Raw genomic sequence first — 17,935 nt, 5'->3', positions numbered from 1 at the left:
GTGTGTTCTTGCCTCTGCCACTCCAGCCTGAGTAATAATAGAGCGAGACCCTGTCTCAAAAAAGAAAAGACTTTCTATACTTTTAGTCAGCCAGAAGTATTCAATATTCCACAAACTTAATCATAAATCTTTTCACCAACCAGCATAGGAAGATGAATTGCTTTTCTGAGACATATGGTACCCAAACAAGAAATTAGTCACTCATGTGTCATTTAAAATCAATCCAATCATGATCTACTGACTGCTTTGTAACTTTAAGGTATCGTAAGGTATAGGGACAAAAATTAAGGTAAGTCTCTGGCCTCCAGGAATTGAAAATTCACTAAGTGCTACACGATTTCAAATAGTAGCTGAAGACCACAACACAAAAGATGATACAAGATCATTAATAGCCAAACGCATGATATAAACAATAAAGGCCCCAAGAATTCAGGAGAGGCCAGGCGCGGTGGCTCAAGCCTGTAATCCCAGCACTTTGGGAGGCCGAGACGGGTGGATCACGAGGTCAGGAGATCGAGACCATCCTGGCTAACACGGTGAAACCCCGTCTCTACTAAAAAATACAAAAAACTAGCCGGGCGAGGTGGCGGGCGCCTGTAGTCCCAGCTAATCGGGAGGCTGAGGCAGGAGAATGGCGTGAACCCGGGAGGCGGAGCTTGCAGTGAGCTGAGATCCGGCCACTGCACTCCAGCCCGGGCAACAGAGCGAGACTCAGTCTCAAAAAAAAAAAGAATTCAGGAGAGACTCTTTCACCCATATACAAGAGATGTGAGCTAGATCTTAAAGACAAGTAGGATTTAGACAGTGGGGGAAAAACAATAGCTAATACTTAAGGTGCTTTTTGGTTTCTTGGGGTTTTATTAAGAAACATAAAATGTTTTCACCACACATTAGTGGCCGACCCTTTTCAAAACATAAATTTAAAGAGAGGTACATGGGGAGTTACAGAGACAGCACAGTGGACATCTGCTGCTTTTGCCTTCCCAATATCTACTTTCCCCTTCCTCTGGTAACAGCACCCCCATTTTCCTTTAAGCAATAAACTTCTCAGCCAGGCGCAGTGGTTCACACCTGTAATCCAAGCACTTTGGGAGGCCGAGGGGGGCGGATCACAAGGTCAGGAGATGGAGACCATCCTGGCTAACACAGTGAAATCTCGTCTCTACTAAAAATACAAAAACTTAGCCGGGCATGGTGGCACCCGCCTCTAGTCCCAGCAACTCAGGAGGCTGAGGCAGGAGAATGATGTGAACCTGGGAGGTGGAGTTGCAGTGAGCCAAGATTGGGCCACTGCACTCCAGCCTGGGTGACAGAGCGAGACTCCGTCTCAAAAAAAAAAAAAAACTTCTCCCCATCTTTCAAATCTATGTGATCTGGTGGTCACTGGCTATGAGCATGTCACCCAAGCTTAACCAACTGAAACATTCTGTTCCCTTCACGAATCCAGGCAAAGGCCCACAAGTCAAACTAGGACAAAAAGTCTCAACTCCAAGACTCTTGTGAAATTCTAAAATTGCTAAGTTGGTGGGATATAAGACTGACACCGTTGGTGGTCCATTACTGCCACTTTTTATACAGAATCTGCCTTCTTAGGAAGCAAAAACAGAGGAAACTAGATCTAAGACAGTAAAGAGGTAGATATCTAGTGACATTGAGATTTGAGATTTTCCATACAGATTAAACCATACTTGATTTATCCCCTGGGCTTTTCAGTTTCTTGAGACAATTATTAGAGTCTCTTTTTGCTTAAGCTAGTTTTAGTTTCTATCACATATAACTGAAAGAATCCTAACAAATATGAATGTGTAAGTCTGTTTGTCCCAGTATGAATCTGAGCCGTCCCTTCTGTATCTTCCCCTTCAGAGCAATGTCTCTGCCATTCAGTCAACCATGGCCATGCCATCTCCAGCAAGGTCTGAAACTCTGCCCTAGGGGAATCTCTTCCTTGTACATTCTATCTCAGCTGATTCCTGTATCTATTTCTATATTTTTTAGAGATCTCTTTACTTCTTACTAGCCAATCCCTTGTTACTTGAATCCTCAGTTATAGTTAATAACCTATTAAATGTTCTCTGTTTAAATTACTATGTAGTTTCTTTTCTCTTTTTTTTTTTTTTTTTTTTTTTGAGACAGAGTCTCACTCTTGTCACCCAGGCTGGAGTGCAATGGTACGATCTTGGCTCACTGCAATCTCTGCCTCCCGGGTTCAAGCGATTCTCCTGCCTCAGCCTCCCGAGTAGCTGAGATTACAGGTGCCTGCCACCATGCCTGGCTAATTTTTGTATTTTTAGTACAGATGGGGTTTCACCATATTGGCCAGTCTGGTCTCGAACTCGTGACCTCAGGCAATCCGCCCACCTCAGCATCCCAAAGTGCTGGGATTACAGCGTGAGCCACCGCACCCGGCTATTACTATGTAGTTTCTATGGCCTAGTTGAACTTAGTTTATATCAGGTAATAGTAGCAAAACATCAGCACAAAATAAATAGACTCCAGCATCTGTGGAAACAACCCATCCTAAAAGATGGTTAGTAAAAGTGTAGGTGAAAGTGTTCACTGAAGGTGACCAGAGGGCATCTTCGGGAGGCAGTGTGGTTCACCGGATACCTTGCAGGCTTTGGGGCAGACAATCTGGGCTTTGATTCTGAGTCTGCCACTTCATAACCATTCACAGTCTCAGTTTCCTCATCTCTAAACTAAGTATAATAATTCCTCATGGGGCTGCAGTGAGGACTAAAAAGGAAAATAATTGTATTCCAGCCGGGCGTGGTGGCTCACGCCTGCAATCTCAACACTTTGGGAGGCTGAGGTGGGCGGATTGCCTGAGGTCAGGAGTTCGAGACCAACCTGGCCAACATAGTGAAACCTCGTCTCTACTAAAAATACAAAAATTAGCCGGCATGGTGGCGAGTGCCTGTAGTCCCAGCTACTTGAGAGAATTGCTTGAACCTGGGAGGCAGAGGTTGCAGTGAGCTAAGATCATGCCACTGTACTCCCGCCTGGGCAACAGAGCAAGACTCAGTCTCAAAAAAGAAAAAAAAGAAAGAAAGAAAATACTTGTATTTCAATCACTCTTTTGCTGTACTGTTTCCAACCGGAAATGATGCACTTATTGGGAGGAAATTGTGAAACCAAGATAGAAATCAAGTCTTGGATAGGTCACATTTTAGATAACAAAGTTTAAGACTCAGAAGGAACCAGACATGGTGGCTCACACCTGTAATCCCAGCACTTTGGGGTTCCAAGGTGGAAGGATGGCATGAGCCCAAGAGTTTAAGACCAGCCTGGGCAACATAGTGAAACTTCATCTCTTTCAAAACAAAAAAAAAACTGTCTCAATGTTAATAATGGTTGTATCTATCTGGTAAATTGGAGTGGCTTATTTACTTTTTTCCTACATATTTTTCTTTTTTTTTTTTTTTTTTTTTTAGAGACAGGGTCTCACTCTACCAGGTTGGAGCACAGTGGTGTCATCATAGCTCACTGCAGCCTCAAGCTCCTGGGCTCAAGCAATTCTCCCACCTCAGCCTCCCCAGTAGCTGGGACTACAGGTGCACACCACCACACCTGGCTTTTTTCTCTTATTTTTATTTGTATTTTTTGTTTTTTGTTTTTGAGACAGAGTCTCACTCTGTTGCCCAAGCTAGAGTACAGCGGTGCAATCTCGGCTCACTGCAACTTCTGCCTCCCAGGTTCAAGCGATTCTCCTGCCTCAGCCTCTTGAGTAGCTGGGATTACAGACATCTGACACCACGCCCAGCTACTTTTTGTCTTTTTAGTAGAGACAGGGTTTCACCATGTTGGCCAGGCTGGTCTCCAACTACTGACCTCAAGTGATCCCCCCACCTTGGCCTCCCAAATCGCTGGGATTACAGGCGTGAGACACTGAGCCCAGCCCCCGGTTTCTTTCTACATATTTTTCTAGCCTTCTGTAGTAAATATTATATAAGTTTATTTCATAGCGGGGAAAGAGGGGAAAAAGTATATACTGGGGTTTTTTTGAGGCAGGGTCTTGCGCAGTTGCCCATGCTAGAGTGGTGGCATAATCACGGCTCACTGTATCCTCAACCTCCCAGGCTCAAGCAATCCTCCTGCCTCAGCCTCCCTAGTAGCTGAGACCACAGGCGTGTGCCACCATGCCTGGCTAATTTTTTTTATTTTTAGTAGAGACAATGTCTTGCTAGGTTGCCCAGGCTGGTCTCAAACTCCTGGGCTCAAGTGATCCTACCACCTCAGCTTCCCAAAGTGATAGGATTACAGGTGTGAGCCACCACACTCAGCCAAACTATACACTCTTAACAAAAAAGAAAGAAAAAAAAAAAAAGTATATATTCTTTTTTTATTTGTTGTTTTTTTTTTTTTTTTTTTTTCCTGTGAGACTGAGTCTCGCTCTGTTGCCCAGGCTGGAGTGCAATGGTATGATCTCAGCTCACCACAACCTCCACCTCCCAGGTTCAAGCAATTCTCCTGCCTCAGCCTCCCAAGTAGCTGGGATTACAGGTGCATGCCACTGCACCCAGCTAATTTTTTGTATTTTTAGTAGAGACAGGGTTTCACCATGCTGGCCAGGCTGGTCTTAAACTCCTGACCTCAGGTGATCTGCCCGCCTCGGCCTCCCAAAGTGCTGGGATTACAGGCATGAGCCACTGTGCAAGGCCAAAAGTATATACTCTTAAAGCTTCAATGGATTTGTAAGTTGTAGATGTTCCATATAAAAAATGGCTGGACACAGAACAATGTGAATATAGTTAACATTAATTAACTATACACTTACTAGGTAAGATGATACATGGCTATGTTTTTTAATACAATTTTTTTAAATAAATTTATTTTTTTTTTTACTTATTTTTTTTTAACAACAGGGTCTCAGTCACCCAGGCCAGAGTGTAGTGGCGGCATTCTAGCTTATTGCAGCCTCAAACTCTTGAGATCAAGTGATCCTCCTGCTTCAGCCTCCCAAGTAGCTGGGACTGTGGGTATATGCCACCATACCCAGATAATTTTCTTTCCTTTTTTTTTTTTTTTTTTTCAGAGACAGAGTCTCTCTCTCTCTGTCACCCAGGCTGGAATACAGTGGCACGATCTCAGCTCACTGCAACCTCCACCTCCCGGGTTCAAGCAATTCTCCTGCCTCAGCCTCCCTAGTAGCTGGGATTATAGGCACCCGTCACACACCCAGCTAATTTTTATATTTTTAGTAGAGACAGTGTTTCACCATGTTGGCCAGGCTGGTCTCGAACTCCTGACCTCAAGTGATCTGCCCGCCTCAGCCTCCCAAAGTGCTGCAATTACAGGCATGAGCCACCACACCTAGCCTAAGCCAAATTTAATGTTAATGACAAAAAGTGTACAGATTTCCAATATCACTCTTTATAATACTACCAACCCACTTGTTCTGACCAAAGTAAACCTGTGCAACAGTATCTGCTTTGCTTTATGCTTTGGTTTCATGCCACTTACCAGTTTATGCAGATTAATTTTAAAATTCTATTTTCTTCTTTCCCCTCCTTCCAAGACAGGACTTGTTTACAAATATGATCAAACTCTCAACCTGATCATTGATAAAATGTAAAATAAAACCATATTCAAGAAAATCGCCGGGCGCGGTGGCTCAAGCCTGTAATCCCAGCACTTTGGGAGGCCCAGGCGGGCGGATCACGAGGTTAGGAGATCGAGACCATCCTGGCTAACACGGTGAAACCCCGTCTCTACTAAAAATACAAAAAACTAGCCGGGCGAGGTGGTGGGCGCCTGTAGTCCCTGCTACTCCAGAGGCTGAGGCAGGAGAATGGCCTAAACCCGGGAGGCGGAGCTTGCAGTGAGCTGAGATCCGGCCACTGCACTCCAGCCCGGGCGACAGAGCAAGACTCCGTCTCAAAAAAAAAAAAAAAAAAAAAGAAAATCCCCTGAAGAAATCTACTCCTCATTATCCTTCAGATAGAATTTCACAGCACAGGCCAGGCACGGTGGCTCACGCCTGTAATCCCAGCACTTTGGGAGGCCGAGGCAGGAGAATCACAAGGTCAGGAGATTTTTTTTTTTTTTTTTTTTTTTTTGGAGACGGAGTCTTGCTCTGTCGCCCAGGCTGGAGTGCAGTGACTGGATCTCAGCTCACTGCAAGCTCCGCCTCCTGGGTTTACGCCATTCTCCTGCCTCAGTCTCTCGAGTAGCTGGGACTACAGGCACCCGCCACCTCGCCCAGCTAGTTTTTTGTATTTTTTAGTAGAGACGGGGTTTCACCGTGTTAGCCAGGATGGTCTCGATCTCCTGACCTCGTGATCCGCCCGTCTCGGCCTCCCAAAGTGCTGGGATTACAGGCTTCAGCCACCGCGCCCGGCAAGGTCAGGAGATTGAGACCATCCTGGCTAACACGGTGAAACCCCGTCCCTACTAAAAATACAAAAAAAAAAAAAAAAATTAGCCAGGCATAGTGGCGGGCACCTGTAGTCCCAGCTACTCAGAAGGCTGAGGCAGGAGAATGGCGTGAACCTGGGAGATGAAGTTTGCAGTGAACCAAGATCGTGCCACTGCACTCCAGCCTGGGCGACAGAGCGAGACCCTATCTCAAAAAAAAAAAAAAAAAAAAAAAAAGAATTTAACAGCACAAATACAAAACTAGATCAGATATTTAAACCAGGTTTTCTCACTTAACTTGTGCATATAAGAACAGACAAGTCTTCCTGGGATCAATAAAGGTTTAATCATTTTTCTCAAAGGAACACATTACTGTCTTATTACAGAAAAAGCAATTTAACAAAAAAGGCTCAGGCCAGGTGCAGTGGCTCACACCTGTAATCCCAACACTTTGGGAGGCCGAGGCGGGTGGATCACCTGAGGTCAGGGGTTTGAGACCAGCCTGGCCTACATGATGAAACCCGTCTCTACTAAAAATACAAAAATTAGCTGGATATGGTGGCACATGCCTGTAGTTACCGCTCCTCAGGAGGCTGAGGCAGGAGAATTGCCTGAATCCAGAAGGCGGAGGTTGCAGTGAGCCAACATTGCACCACTGCACTCCAGCCTGTGCCACACAGTGAGACTCCGCCTCAAAAAAACAAGGCTCAGGAAGTCATGTTTACTAACCAGTATTCCATACCTAAGGTATATGTAAATTAACAGGATATAGAACCCTTTCCACAATCAGGCACCTCCCCTGTCCTCCAGAAACATTTCCAGGCATTCTCTAGTCTGTTCCTAAGCTGGCTCTTCATGTAATAATAGTTAGCACTTTCTTTTAATGTCTCTTTTTAATTAAAAAATACTAAGCTGTGTGTATTTCCCTACTGCCAATTATGAAGAGAAGTAGCTTTATTTCATTTCCTGCTTTCACCTTTTCTCTTTGACCCTTAAAGGTCTCTGTTTATACTATTATTGGTAAAGTGGATAGTTTCTTTTTTTGTTTTTGTTGTTGTTGTTTGTACAGGGTCTCACTCTGTCACCCAGGCTAGAGTGCAATGGCAGGATGATGGCTCTTTGTAGCCTCCACCTCCCGAGCTCAAGTGATCCTCCCACCTTAGCCTCCCAAGTAGCTGGGACCACAGGCGTGCATCACCACACCTAACTATGTGTTTTTATTTTTTTATAGAGTCTCCCTGTATTGCCCAGGCTAGTCGCGAACTCCTGGCCTCAGGTGATCCTCCTGTCTCTGCCTCCGCCTCCCAAAATACTGGGATTACAGGCGTGAGCCACCATTGCCTGGCAGTGGATATTTTCTATTTGGGAATTCCCCTTTAGTATTGTCTGCTTAAGAGTAACTTGAGGCCGGGCGCGGTGGCTCAAGCCTGTAATCCCAGCACTTTGGGAGGCCGAGACGGGCGGATCACGAGGTCAGGAGATCGAGACCATCCTGGCTAACACTGTGAAACCCCGTCTCTACTAAAAACTACAAAAAACTAGCCGGGCGAGGTGGCGGGCGCCTGTAGTCCCGGCTACTCGGGAGGCTGAGGCAGGAGAATGGCGTAAACCCGGGAGGCGGAGCTTGCAGTGAGCTGAGATCTGGCCACTGCACTCCAGCCCGGGCGACAGAGCGAGACTCCGTCTCAAAAAAAAAAAAAAAAAGAGTAACTTGAAAGTATAACAAATGAAATGTGTTAAATTGTAAAGGACCATTCTACTTAATAAAGACCAGAAATGGAAGGGAAGGGGTGTTCCTCATCAACAGGTCAAAAACATAACATGGGAATCTTTATAGGCAGAGCAATGTTTCCTTGTTTAAATCTTTGGCCAGGTGCAGTAGCTCACACCTATAATCCCAACACTTTGGGGGCCAAGAGGAACGCTTGAGCCCAGGAGTTTGAGGCCTACCTGAGCAACATAGGGAGCCTCAATTCCTAGAATAAATTTTAAAAATTAGCTGAGTGTGGTGGCGCATGCCTGTGGTCCCAGTTACTTGAGAGGCTGAGGTGGGAGGATTGCTTGAGCCCAGCAGGTCGTGGCTATAGTGAGCCATGATCATGCCACTACACTTCAGCCTGGGTCACAAAGTGAGATCCAATCTCAAAAAAAAATCATAATAAGTTTTTAAAAATAAATCTTTTGGCTCGGTATGGTGGCTCACGCCTGTAATCCCAACACTTTGGGAGGCTGAGGCAGGCGGATCACCTGAGGTCGGGAGTTCGAGACCAGCCTGACCAACATGGAGAAACCCCATCTCTACTAAAAACACAAAATTAGCCAGGCATGGTGGCATATGCCTGTAATCCCAGCTACTCGGGACACTGAGGCAGGAGAATCGCTTGAACCCAGGAGGTGGAGGTTGCAGTGAGCCAAGATCATGCCACTGCATTACAGCCTGGGCAACAAGAGCAAAACTCCATCTCAAAAATAAATAAATAAATAAATAAATAAATATTTTATTAAAAGCAGTTAAAGCATTTGTAATTATTAGAAGCAGTGTTAAAATACTGATGAAAAAACAAAAAGCTGGGCAGTTCTAAATGATCACATATTCTGCATTCAATATTTAAATATGTATTCATCTGTGCAAATCAGACCATTTTTTCCTCTTCTTTATGGAATACAAGGGCCACACTATCAACAGAACATTAGAAAGATTAATACCTGCAGCCAGGTGCAGTGGCTCAGGCCTGTAATCCCAGCACTTTAGGAGGCTGAGGCGGGCAGATCACGAGGTCAAGAGATCGAGACCATCCTGGCCAACATGGTGAAACCCCGTCTCTACAAAAATACAAAAATTAGCTGAGTGTGGTGGCATGCACCTGTAGTCCCAGCTACTTGGGAGGCTGAGGCAGGAGAATCGCTTGAACCTGGGAGGCAGAGGTTGCAGTGAGCTGAAATTGTGCCACTGCACTCCAGCCTGACGACAGAGCAAGACTCTGTCTCAAAAATAAATAAATAAATAAATAAATAAATATTAATCCCTGCAGAGCAAGAAAGAATTTGTATTTATCACCACGAGAAAATATTTTTCTTAGAAATGACAGACTACTATTCACTAATTATTGACCACCTACACAAAGCTAAGTACTGGGAATATGTAATAAATACATATGTGTGTCCTGCCCTCAAAATGCCTTACAGAAACCCCAAACTTCTCTTCTTTATTTTTTTTATTTTTTATTTTTTGATATGGAGTCTCATTCTGTTGCCCAGGCTGGAGTGCAGTGGCGTGATCTCAGCTCACTGCAACCTCCACCTCACGGGTTCAAGCTATTCTCCTGTCTCAGCCTCCCAAGTAGGTGGGATTACAGGCACACGCCACCACACTCGGCTAATTTTGTGTGTTTTTAGTAGAGACAGGGTTTCACTGTGTTCCCCAGGCTGATCTCAAACTCCTGAGCTCAGCTGATCCACCGGCCTGGGCCTCTCAAAGTGCTAGGATTACAGGCGTGAGCCATCGCGCTCGGCTCACTTCTCTTTTACAATATGGAATTGATGAAATGGTTTCAGGTTCAGGTAAGATTGTGTGAATACCTACTGATCATGTAATTAACTAATACTCTCACTCAAAATTTAAATTCAACTGGGAATAGACTACAAAGAAATTCAGGCCAGGCGCAGTGGCTCACACCTATAATCCCAGCACTTTGGGAGCCTAAGGCAGGAGGATCACTTATGCCAGGAACTCAAGACCACCCAGGGCAACATGGCGAGACCCCAATTTCTACAAACAACAACAACAACAAAAAAAAAAAACACTAAGGCCGGGCGCGGTGGCTCAAGCCTGTAATCCCAGCACTTTGGGAGGCCGAGACGGGCGGATCATGAGGTCAGGAGATCGAGACCATCCTGACTAATACGGTGAAACCCCGTCTCTACTAAAAAATACAAAAAACTAGCCGGGCGACGAGGCGGGCGCCTGTAGTCCCAGCTACTCGGGAGGCTGAGACAGGAGAATGGCGTGAACCCGGGAGGCGGAGCTTGCAGTGAGCTGAGAGCCGGCCACTGCACTCCAGCCTGGGCGGCAGAGCAAGACTCCGTCTCAAAAAAAAAAAAAAAAAAAAACACTAGCTGGACATAGTGGCATGTGCCTGTAGTCCCAACTACTCAAGAGACTGAGGAGGGAGGATCAATTGAGCCCAGGAGGTTAAGGCTGCAGGGACCTGTGATCGCACCACTGCACTCCAGCCTGGGCGACAGAAGGAGCCCCTGTGTTTAAAAAAAAAAAAAGAAAGAAAGAAAGAAAGAAAAGAAATTCAAACTACTCTTGCTATGGAATAGTATTTTATTTGTCCTCAGATTGTCGCCAAAATTTAGAATTTTTTAAAGAACTGGATGAAGGATGATCTAATCAAATATATCAATCATCTCTACAGTTCCCGAGCAAAACAAAAATGATCAACCATTTATAGGCAGCTTCAAGAGTGGAAAACTCTTGTGTATCATATTTTATTTTATTTTTATTTATTTATTTATTTTGAGACGAAGTCTTGCTCTGTCATCCAGGGTGGAATGCAATGGCACGATCTCGGCTCACTGCAACCTCCTCCTCAGCCTCGAGAGTAGCCGGGACTACGGGCACCCACCACCACGCCCAGCTAATTATTGTATTTTTAGTAGAGACGGGGTTTCATCATGTTAGCCAGGCTGGTCTCGAACTCCTGACCTCAGGTGATCCGCTCGCCTCGGCCTCCCAAAGTGCTGGGATTACACGCCTGAGCCACCAAGCCCGGCCCCCTATCATATTTTAAATAACACACTCAACCACGCTCATCTGGGCTCAGGAAGAAGTCGGGTCACAAAGTCATTAGTTTCCCAAGATTCTTGGAATCTCCTATTCGGTACAAATGGAACCAAAAGACGCCAAACCGAAGTATTTTACTGAGTTACGCTGGAGCAACGTAAATAAACTCAATCTATTGAATTATACCAAAAACAAAATTGCAATCAATTAAGACAACTTAGGTCTCAAGGCTAAGGCAACACCACCTCGAAATTCTCTCCTGGAAACGCTAAATCTCGGTGTGGCTGTTTAGGAAAGAACACCTGTGGAAATAAAGTCATGATGTCCTGGACTACAGATCCGTCTCACATCTGCTCCTTAGTTGTTCAACTAGGAAGAAGAAAATCTAGAGTTGTCATTATAGGCTAAGCTCAATGCTAGCTTTAAATGAATTGTCTTATTCAATCTTGACTCTTGGAAATAGGCATCCTCATGTCCCTTTGCAGGTGAAGAAACTGAAGTGGACACAAGGTTTAAAAACTGGCCCAAGGACTCAACACCATTTTCAATTGACACTCAAATCCTTGCTCGGACCTGAATGCACTAAGTGCCTTGGGGAAGATGTGAAAAGCTGTGTGTTACAGTGAGGAATTCGCTAAACAGCCCCGGTCTTCCGTTTCCTCGCCATCAAGAGGAGTCTCGGCGCCAAGGCGATCAGCGCTGCCACCCCAGCTGGACGTCCGCAGCCAGCGCAGCGGGCGGAGCCTCCTCTGGCAGCGGCAGGACGGAGTGGGGGGCTTGACTGGAGCCCAGCGCCGAGGCCCGACCCCCGCGCCTCAGCCCCTGCAGGCGCGACGGTGAGAAATGCCATGGGAGAAAGAAACAAAGCCCGAACCGTGCGTCACCGTGACCCAAGGCAAAAGCGGCAGGACTAACAGCCCAAGACCGCGTTTCCCAGGAAACTGGACCAAACTCAGCTCACCTCCGGCCGGATTCGCGGGCTGGTACCTCCCCTTCACTCTGTGCCTCAGTCGCCATCTTCGTCAGCAAACGTCTTTCACCGCCCCACCTTAGGTCCCGCCCCCACACATTTGGATTGGCTAATATGTTTTCACCTCTTCCGTGCGATTGGATGACTTGACTGCCCCGCCTCAACCTGAACCGTTTAATATGTTATTGGTCTATTCAAATGACTAACCGTCATTGGTCGTTCCCAGCTCTGGCGGAAAAAAAAGGGAGGGGCGGGGAAGACTACCTAGCCCCGAAGCCTGCCGGGAGTTGTAGTTTATCATTTTGAAGAACCCTCCGATTCCACAGACTTTTAGGTTCAAGTCAGAAATCATCAGCCTATGCTCAAATTTTGCCCTGATATGTAAATCACGGAATTATAGAACTGTCAACTTTGAAAGTGACTCATCACGTTCTAAAATGCAAGACTCCGTACCCTGTATCTCAGCATCACACAGTATACACAATAACAAACCTACTCATGTACCCCCTAAATTTAAAATAAAAGTTGAAAATAAATAATTTTTTTACAATTTTTTTAATTTTTTTTTTTTTTTTTTCTGTTGAGACAGGGTTTCACCATGTTGCCCAGGCTGGTCTCGAACTCCTGAGCTCAAGCAATCCTCCCACCTCAGCCTCCCAAAGTGCTGGGATTACAGGCATGAGCCACCGCACCTGGCCATAAATTAATTAATCAACTGAATTTAATTTAATTTAATTTAATTTAATTTAATTTAATTTAATGCAAGACTCGTTCTCTGTCTTGACCCGGAGAGAAATCCCTCAAGCACAGGCAGGGAGTGGCAACCTAGAAGTACTTGCTTTTAAACGTGTAGTTCAAAGCCTTCTTTCTTCAGATACTCAGCATAGTCCTGGCCATAGGTCATTTCTTTCCTTTTTTTTTTTTTTTTTTTTTTGAGACAGGTTCTCCCTCTGTCTCCCAGGCTGGATCACAGTACAATACTGCAGCATACCACCATACAGGGCAAATTTTTGTACTTTTTGTAGAGACGGGGTTTCACTCTGTTGGCCAGGCTGGAGTCGGTCATTTCTGCTTCAATCATCCACTCCCTTCCAGCTTCCCAGAGAACCCACAGGGTTTGCCTCTGTGATATGAACCATGGAACCAAAAGCTGCATGACTTTGTCCCAAACTAAACTTTAATCCTCAATGGTAGGAGTAACCATAACTATCCTTGTCCTCCCTGCAGCACATACTTCTCCTAGGGATTAATTGAGGCAACATATGTGAGAACATTGTAAATTTTGAGCATTGTTGGGTTTTTTTTTCCATATTGTTTTCCTATGCTGGACTTTTCTAGGAAATTTCTGCATTGATCCTTCTGATGTCCAGCCACCTGGGGCTCTCCCTGCACTCTGCCTCCTGTTTACTAAACTGTACTGCACATGCTTCACTTTCTCAACTGTCTCAGGGCCTTTGTACATGTTGCTTTTTCTGGCTAGACCATTTTTCCACTTTTTTGGCTTTCAGGTTGAAACTTAAATGTCACTGACTCAAAGACCTCCCTTGACCCCCATTGTATAAATCAATTCCTTCAGTAAACTTTCACAAAGAACTCTGTACTGTTCTTTCACAGTTCACATCACAACTCACAATTACATAGTAGTTTGTCTGACTATTTTTTTCATGTGAGGGTTCCCAGCTAGGCTTCCTGCAACAAGTGGGCAGAAACTATATTTATTTTGTTCCCCACAGTGTCTGGCACATAATGACTGTCCAATAAATATTTTTTGAAAAATATAAGCAAGTCCTCAAACTATTATATCCAAATAAAAAATCAAATCATGGGCTGGGCACAGTGGCTCACGCCTGTAATCCCAGTACTTTGGGAGACTGAGGTGGGTGGATCACGAGGTTAAGAGATCGAGACCATCCCGGCCAAAATGGTGAAATCCCGTCTCTACTAAAAATACAGAAATTAGCTGGGCATGGTGGCGCTTGCCTCTAGTCCCAGCTACTCGGGAGGCTGAGGCGGGAGAATTGCTTGAACCCGGGAGGCGCAGGTGCAGTGAGCAGAGAGTGCAATTGCACCTCCAGCCTGGTGACAGAGTGAGACTCCGTCTCAAAAAAAAAAAAAAAATCAAATCACATATTCTGATACATTTTTTTCAATTGACGAATTAATACTAAGAGTTTGATAAGGGCTAGATGCAGTGGCCTACACCCATAATCCCATCGCTTTTGGAGGCTGAGGCAGGAGGATCACCTGGGCCCAGGAGTTCAAGGTTAAAGCGAGCTATGATTGTGCCACTGCACTCCGGGCTGGGTGATAGAATGAGACCCTTTCTCTAAAAAACAAAATAAAAGTTTGATAAATGTGTCCAAATAAAATTGCATTTAGTTTGATGTTTTTTATGTTTTTTGTTTGAAACAGTCTCACTCTGTTGCCCAGGATGGAGTGTAGTGGCATGATCTCCACTCACTGCAACCTCTGCCTCCCGGGTTCAAGCAATTCTTCTGCCTCAGTCACCCAAGTAGCTGGGATTACAGGTGTGTGCCACCACAGCCGGCTAATTTTTGTATTTTAGTAGAGACGGGTTTTGCCATGTTGGCCAGGCTGGTCTTGAACTCCTGAACTCAAGTGATCTACCCGCCTGGGCTCCCCAAAGTGCTGGGACGACAGGTATGAGCCACCACGCACGGTCTTATTTAGTTTGATGTTTAACAAATCATGTTTATTGAGCACATACATGAAAAGAAACATAAAATTTAGCAAACATATCAGTGAAATTTTTCATTGAACCCCAGATAGCCTTAGAAAATCCAGATGGGATCACTTGAGCCCAGGAGATTGAGGCTAGAGAGAGCATGTTCATTCCGCTGCACTCTACCCTGACAGAGCAAGACCCTGTCTCAAAAAAAAATAAAAAAAAAAGAGGCCAAGTGTGGTGGCTCACGCCTGTAATCCCAGCACTTTGGGAGGTTGAGGCAGATGGATCACTTGAGGTCAGGAGTTCGAGACCAGCCTGGCCAAAATGGTGAAACCCCATCTCTACTAAAAATACAAAAAAATAGCCAGGCATTGTGGCACGCACCTGTAATCCCAGCTACTCAGGAGCCTGAGGCGGGAGAATTGCTTGAATCCAGGAGGTGGAAGTTGCAGAGTGCCACTGCACTCCAGCCTGGGCAACAGAGTGAGACTCTGTCAAAAAAAAAAAAAAAAAAAGGCCAGGCAAGGTGGCTCACACCTGTAATCTCAGCACTTTGGGAGGCCGAGGTGGATGGATCACCTGACGTCAGGAGTTCCAGACTAGCCTGGCAACATGGTGAAACCCTGTCTCTACTAAAAATACAAAACTTAGCCGAGCATGGTGCTGCATGCCTATAATCCCAGCTACTTGGGAGGCTGAGGCAGGAGAATCTCTTGAACCCAGGAGGTGGAGGTTGCAGTGAGCCAAGATCGTGCCACTACACTACAGCTTGGGCAATAGATTGGAGCTACGTCTCAAAAAAAAAAAAGAAAGAAAGAAAGAAAGAAAAAAGAAAGAAAGAAGAAAATCCAGGTTGCGGCAATTGCTATATATACAAAGCAAGGAACCCAAGGCTCAAATTCTGCCCCTCCCTCAAAATAGGAACTAGTTTTGTTTCTAGTCCCATGATACCCAGCACATGGATTGATTGACTGATTGAATGAAATTGATGCTTTCACAAAAGAAAAACTGTTTAAAACTTTAAAGTATTACCACTGCAACTAGGAGGAACACCACAAAACTATTTTTCTGGTTCATTTGTTTTGATGAAAAATTTCACTTTTTTTTTTTTTTGAGATGGAGTCGCGCTCTGTTGCCCAGGCAGGAGTGCAGTGGCATGATCTCAGATCACTGCAAACTCCATCTCCCAGGTTCAAGCAATTCTCCTGCCTCAGCCTCCTGAGTAGCTAAGACTACAAGCACCCACCACCATGCCTGGCTAATTTTTGTATTTTTAGTAGAGACGGGGTTCGCCATGTTGGCCAGTCTGGTCTCGAACTCCTCACCTCAGGTGATCCACCCACCTGGGCCTTCCAAAGTGCTGGGATTACAGGTATGAGCCACCACACCTGGCCGAATCATATGTTTATATAATGTTTGGGAAAATACAGCACAGTAGTTAAAAGCATGGACTCTGGAGTTAATAAACCCAAGTTCAAATCCTGGCTCCAGAGTTTCTAGCTGTGTGACCCTGAACAAGTTACTTGACTTTCTGATTCCATTTCCTCTTCTGTAAAATGAGGATAGTAAGTCTCACAAGGGTATAGTGAAGAGTAAATAAGATAATTTCTGAAAAGCTGCTTGGTAGCACTAGCACTGTGTCTAGAACATACTAAGATTAGATCAATGTTGGAGACGACATGATGAATATTAAGAATGCTAAACTCAGCCAGGCACGGTGGCTCACACTGGTAATCCCAGGACTTTGGGAGGCCGAGGTGGGCGGATCACAAGGTCGGGAGTTCAAGACCAGCCTGGCCAACACGGTGAAACCCCCGTCTCTACTAAAGATACAAAAAAAATTAGCCAGGTGTGGTGGCACGTTCCTGTAATCCCAGCTACTTAGGAGGCTGAGGCAGAAAAAATCGCTTAAACCCGGGAGGCGGAGGTTGCAGTGAGCCGAGAATTGCACTCCAACCTGGGCAACAGGGCAAGACTCTGTCTCAACAAAAAAACAAAAAAAAACAAAAAAAAAAAGAATGCTGAAAAAATGCTAAACTCGCTGGGCATGCACCTGTAGTCCCAGCTACTGCTGAGGCGGGAGGATTGCCTGAGCCCAGGAGCTCTGTATTGCAATGCACTATGCCTATGGGATGTCTGCACTAAGTGTGGCATCAACGTGGTGACCTCCCAGGAGTGGGGGCCACCAGGTTGACTAAGGAGGGGTGATACAACCTAGGTTGGAAGCAGAGTATATCAAAAACCCCATGCTGGCTGGGCACAGTAGCTCCCGAGACCAGCCTGATCAACATGGCGAAACCCCGTCTCTACTAAAAATACAATTAGCCAGGTGTGATGGCGGGCACCTGTAATCCCAGCTACTCGGGAGGCTGAGGCAGGAGAATTGCTTGAACCTGGGAGGCGGAGGGTGCAGTGAGCAGAGATTGTGCCACTGCACTCCAGCCTGGTCGACAGAGTGAGACTCCGTCTCAAAACAAAAACAAACAAACAAAAAAAACCTTATGCTGACCAGTAGTGGAATTGTGCCTTTGAATAGCCACTGTACTCCAGCCTGGGCAACATAGTAAGACCCTGTCTCTAAAATAAATAAAGAAATAAAAGAATGCTAAACTCCCTTCTCTCCCTTCTCGGATAACACATCTATCTCCATGGCTGTGTGATAAGGACCACACATTACATCACAGTTACAGTTTAATCAATTACTCTAGAGAGAAAAGTGTTTCTCCTCAAAACCAACTGTTCTACTGTGACTTCTGATTAAAAGCAAGTATCATCGCTGAGTGCTGTAAAAACACAAACTCAGCTGACAAGCCTTTGTTTCTGCAAGGGTATCATGACTTCCCTGAAGTCATCCTTGCTCTCTATTTAGGTACAGATTGTCAGCCTGGTGATAAGTGTGTACAGCATGAATTCAAGGCAGTTCAGAAAGTTATCTTGTTTTCAACAGCCTAGTTCAACAAAAGGTCACAGAAAGGTGGCCCCAGCCCTCAAGCAGTTTACAGTAGATTCAGGGAGACAAAATGAACACATATAAGTCACATGCCACAGAAGATAGTTTAGAATTACGGGGGCTGGGTGGGGGCTAAATATCAAAGTAGGGAGCAGACTCCTAGGAATTCAGAAGTGTGGAGAA

The 17,935-nt window shown here is 45.3% G+C and overlaps 1 protein-coding gene across 5 annotated transcripts in view; it reads right to left on the bottom strand.

Moving 5' to 3' along the window:
* Nucleotides 1–12,200, bottom strand: part of ARHGAP19 (Rho GTPase activating protein 19) — an 82,774-nt gene extending 70,574 nt beyond the window's left edge. For 3 of the 5 annotated variants that reach the window (XM_030941085.1, XM_030941086.1, XM_030941088.1), the window contains exon 1: nt 12,105–12,183. In XM_030941085.1, the coding sequence (XP_030796945.1) occupies nt 12,105–12,160 (56 nt within the window). In that variant the 5' untranslated portion in view covers nt 12,161–12,183. Of the gene's footprint in view, nt 1–12,104 lie in introns of all 5 variants that reach the window. The other 2 variants (XM_010389572.2, XM_010389574.2) reach the window with 1 other exon arrangement.
* Nucleotides 12,201–17,935: the final 5,735 nt, after the last annotated feature.

Source organism: Rhinopithecus roxellana, chromosome 11, assembly GCF_007565055.1.
Source record: "Rhinopithecus roxellana isolate Shanxi Qingling chromosome 11, ASM756505v1, whole genome shotgun sequence".
Taxonomy (NCBI): domain Eukaryota; kingdom Metazoa; phylum Chordata; class Mammalia; order Primates; family Cercopithecidae; genus Rhinopithecus; species Rhinopithecus roxellana.
This window is presented reverse-complemented; position numbering and strand designations above follow the sequence as displayed.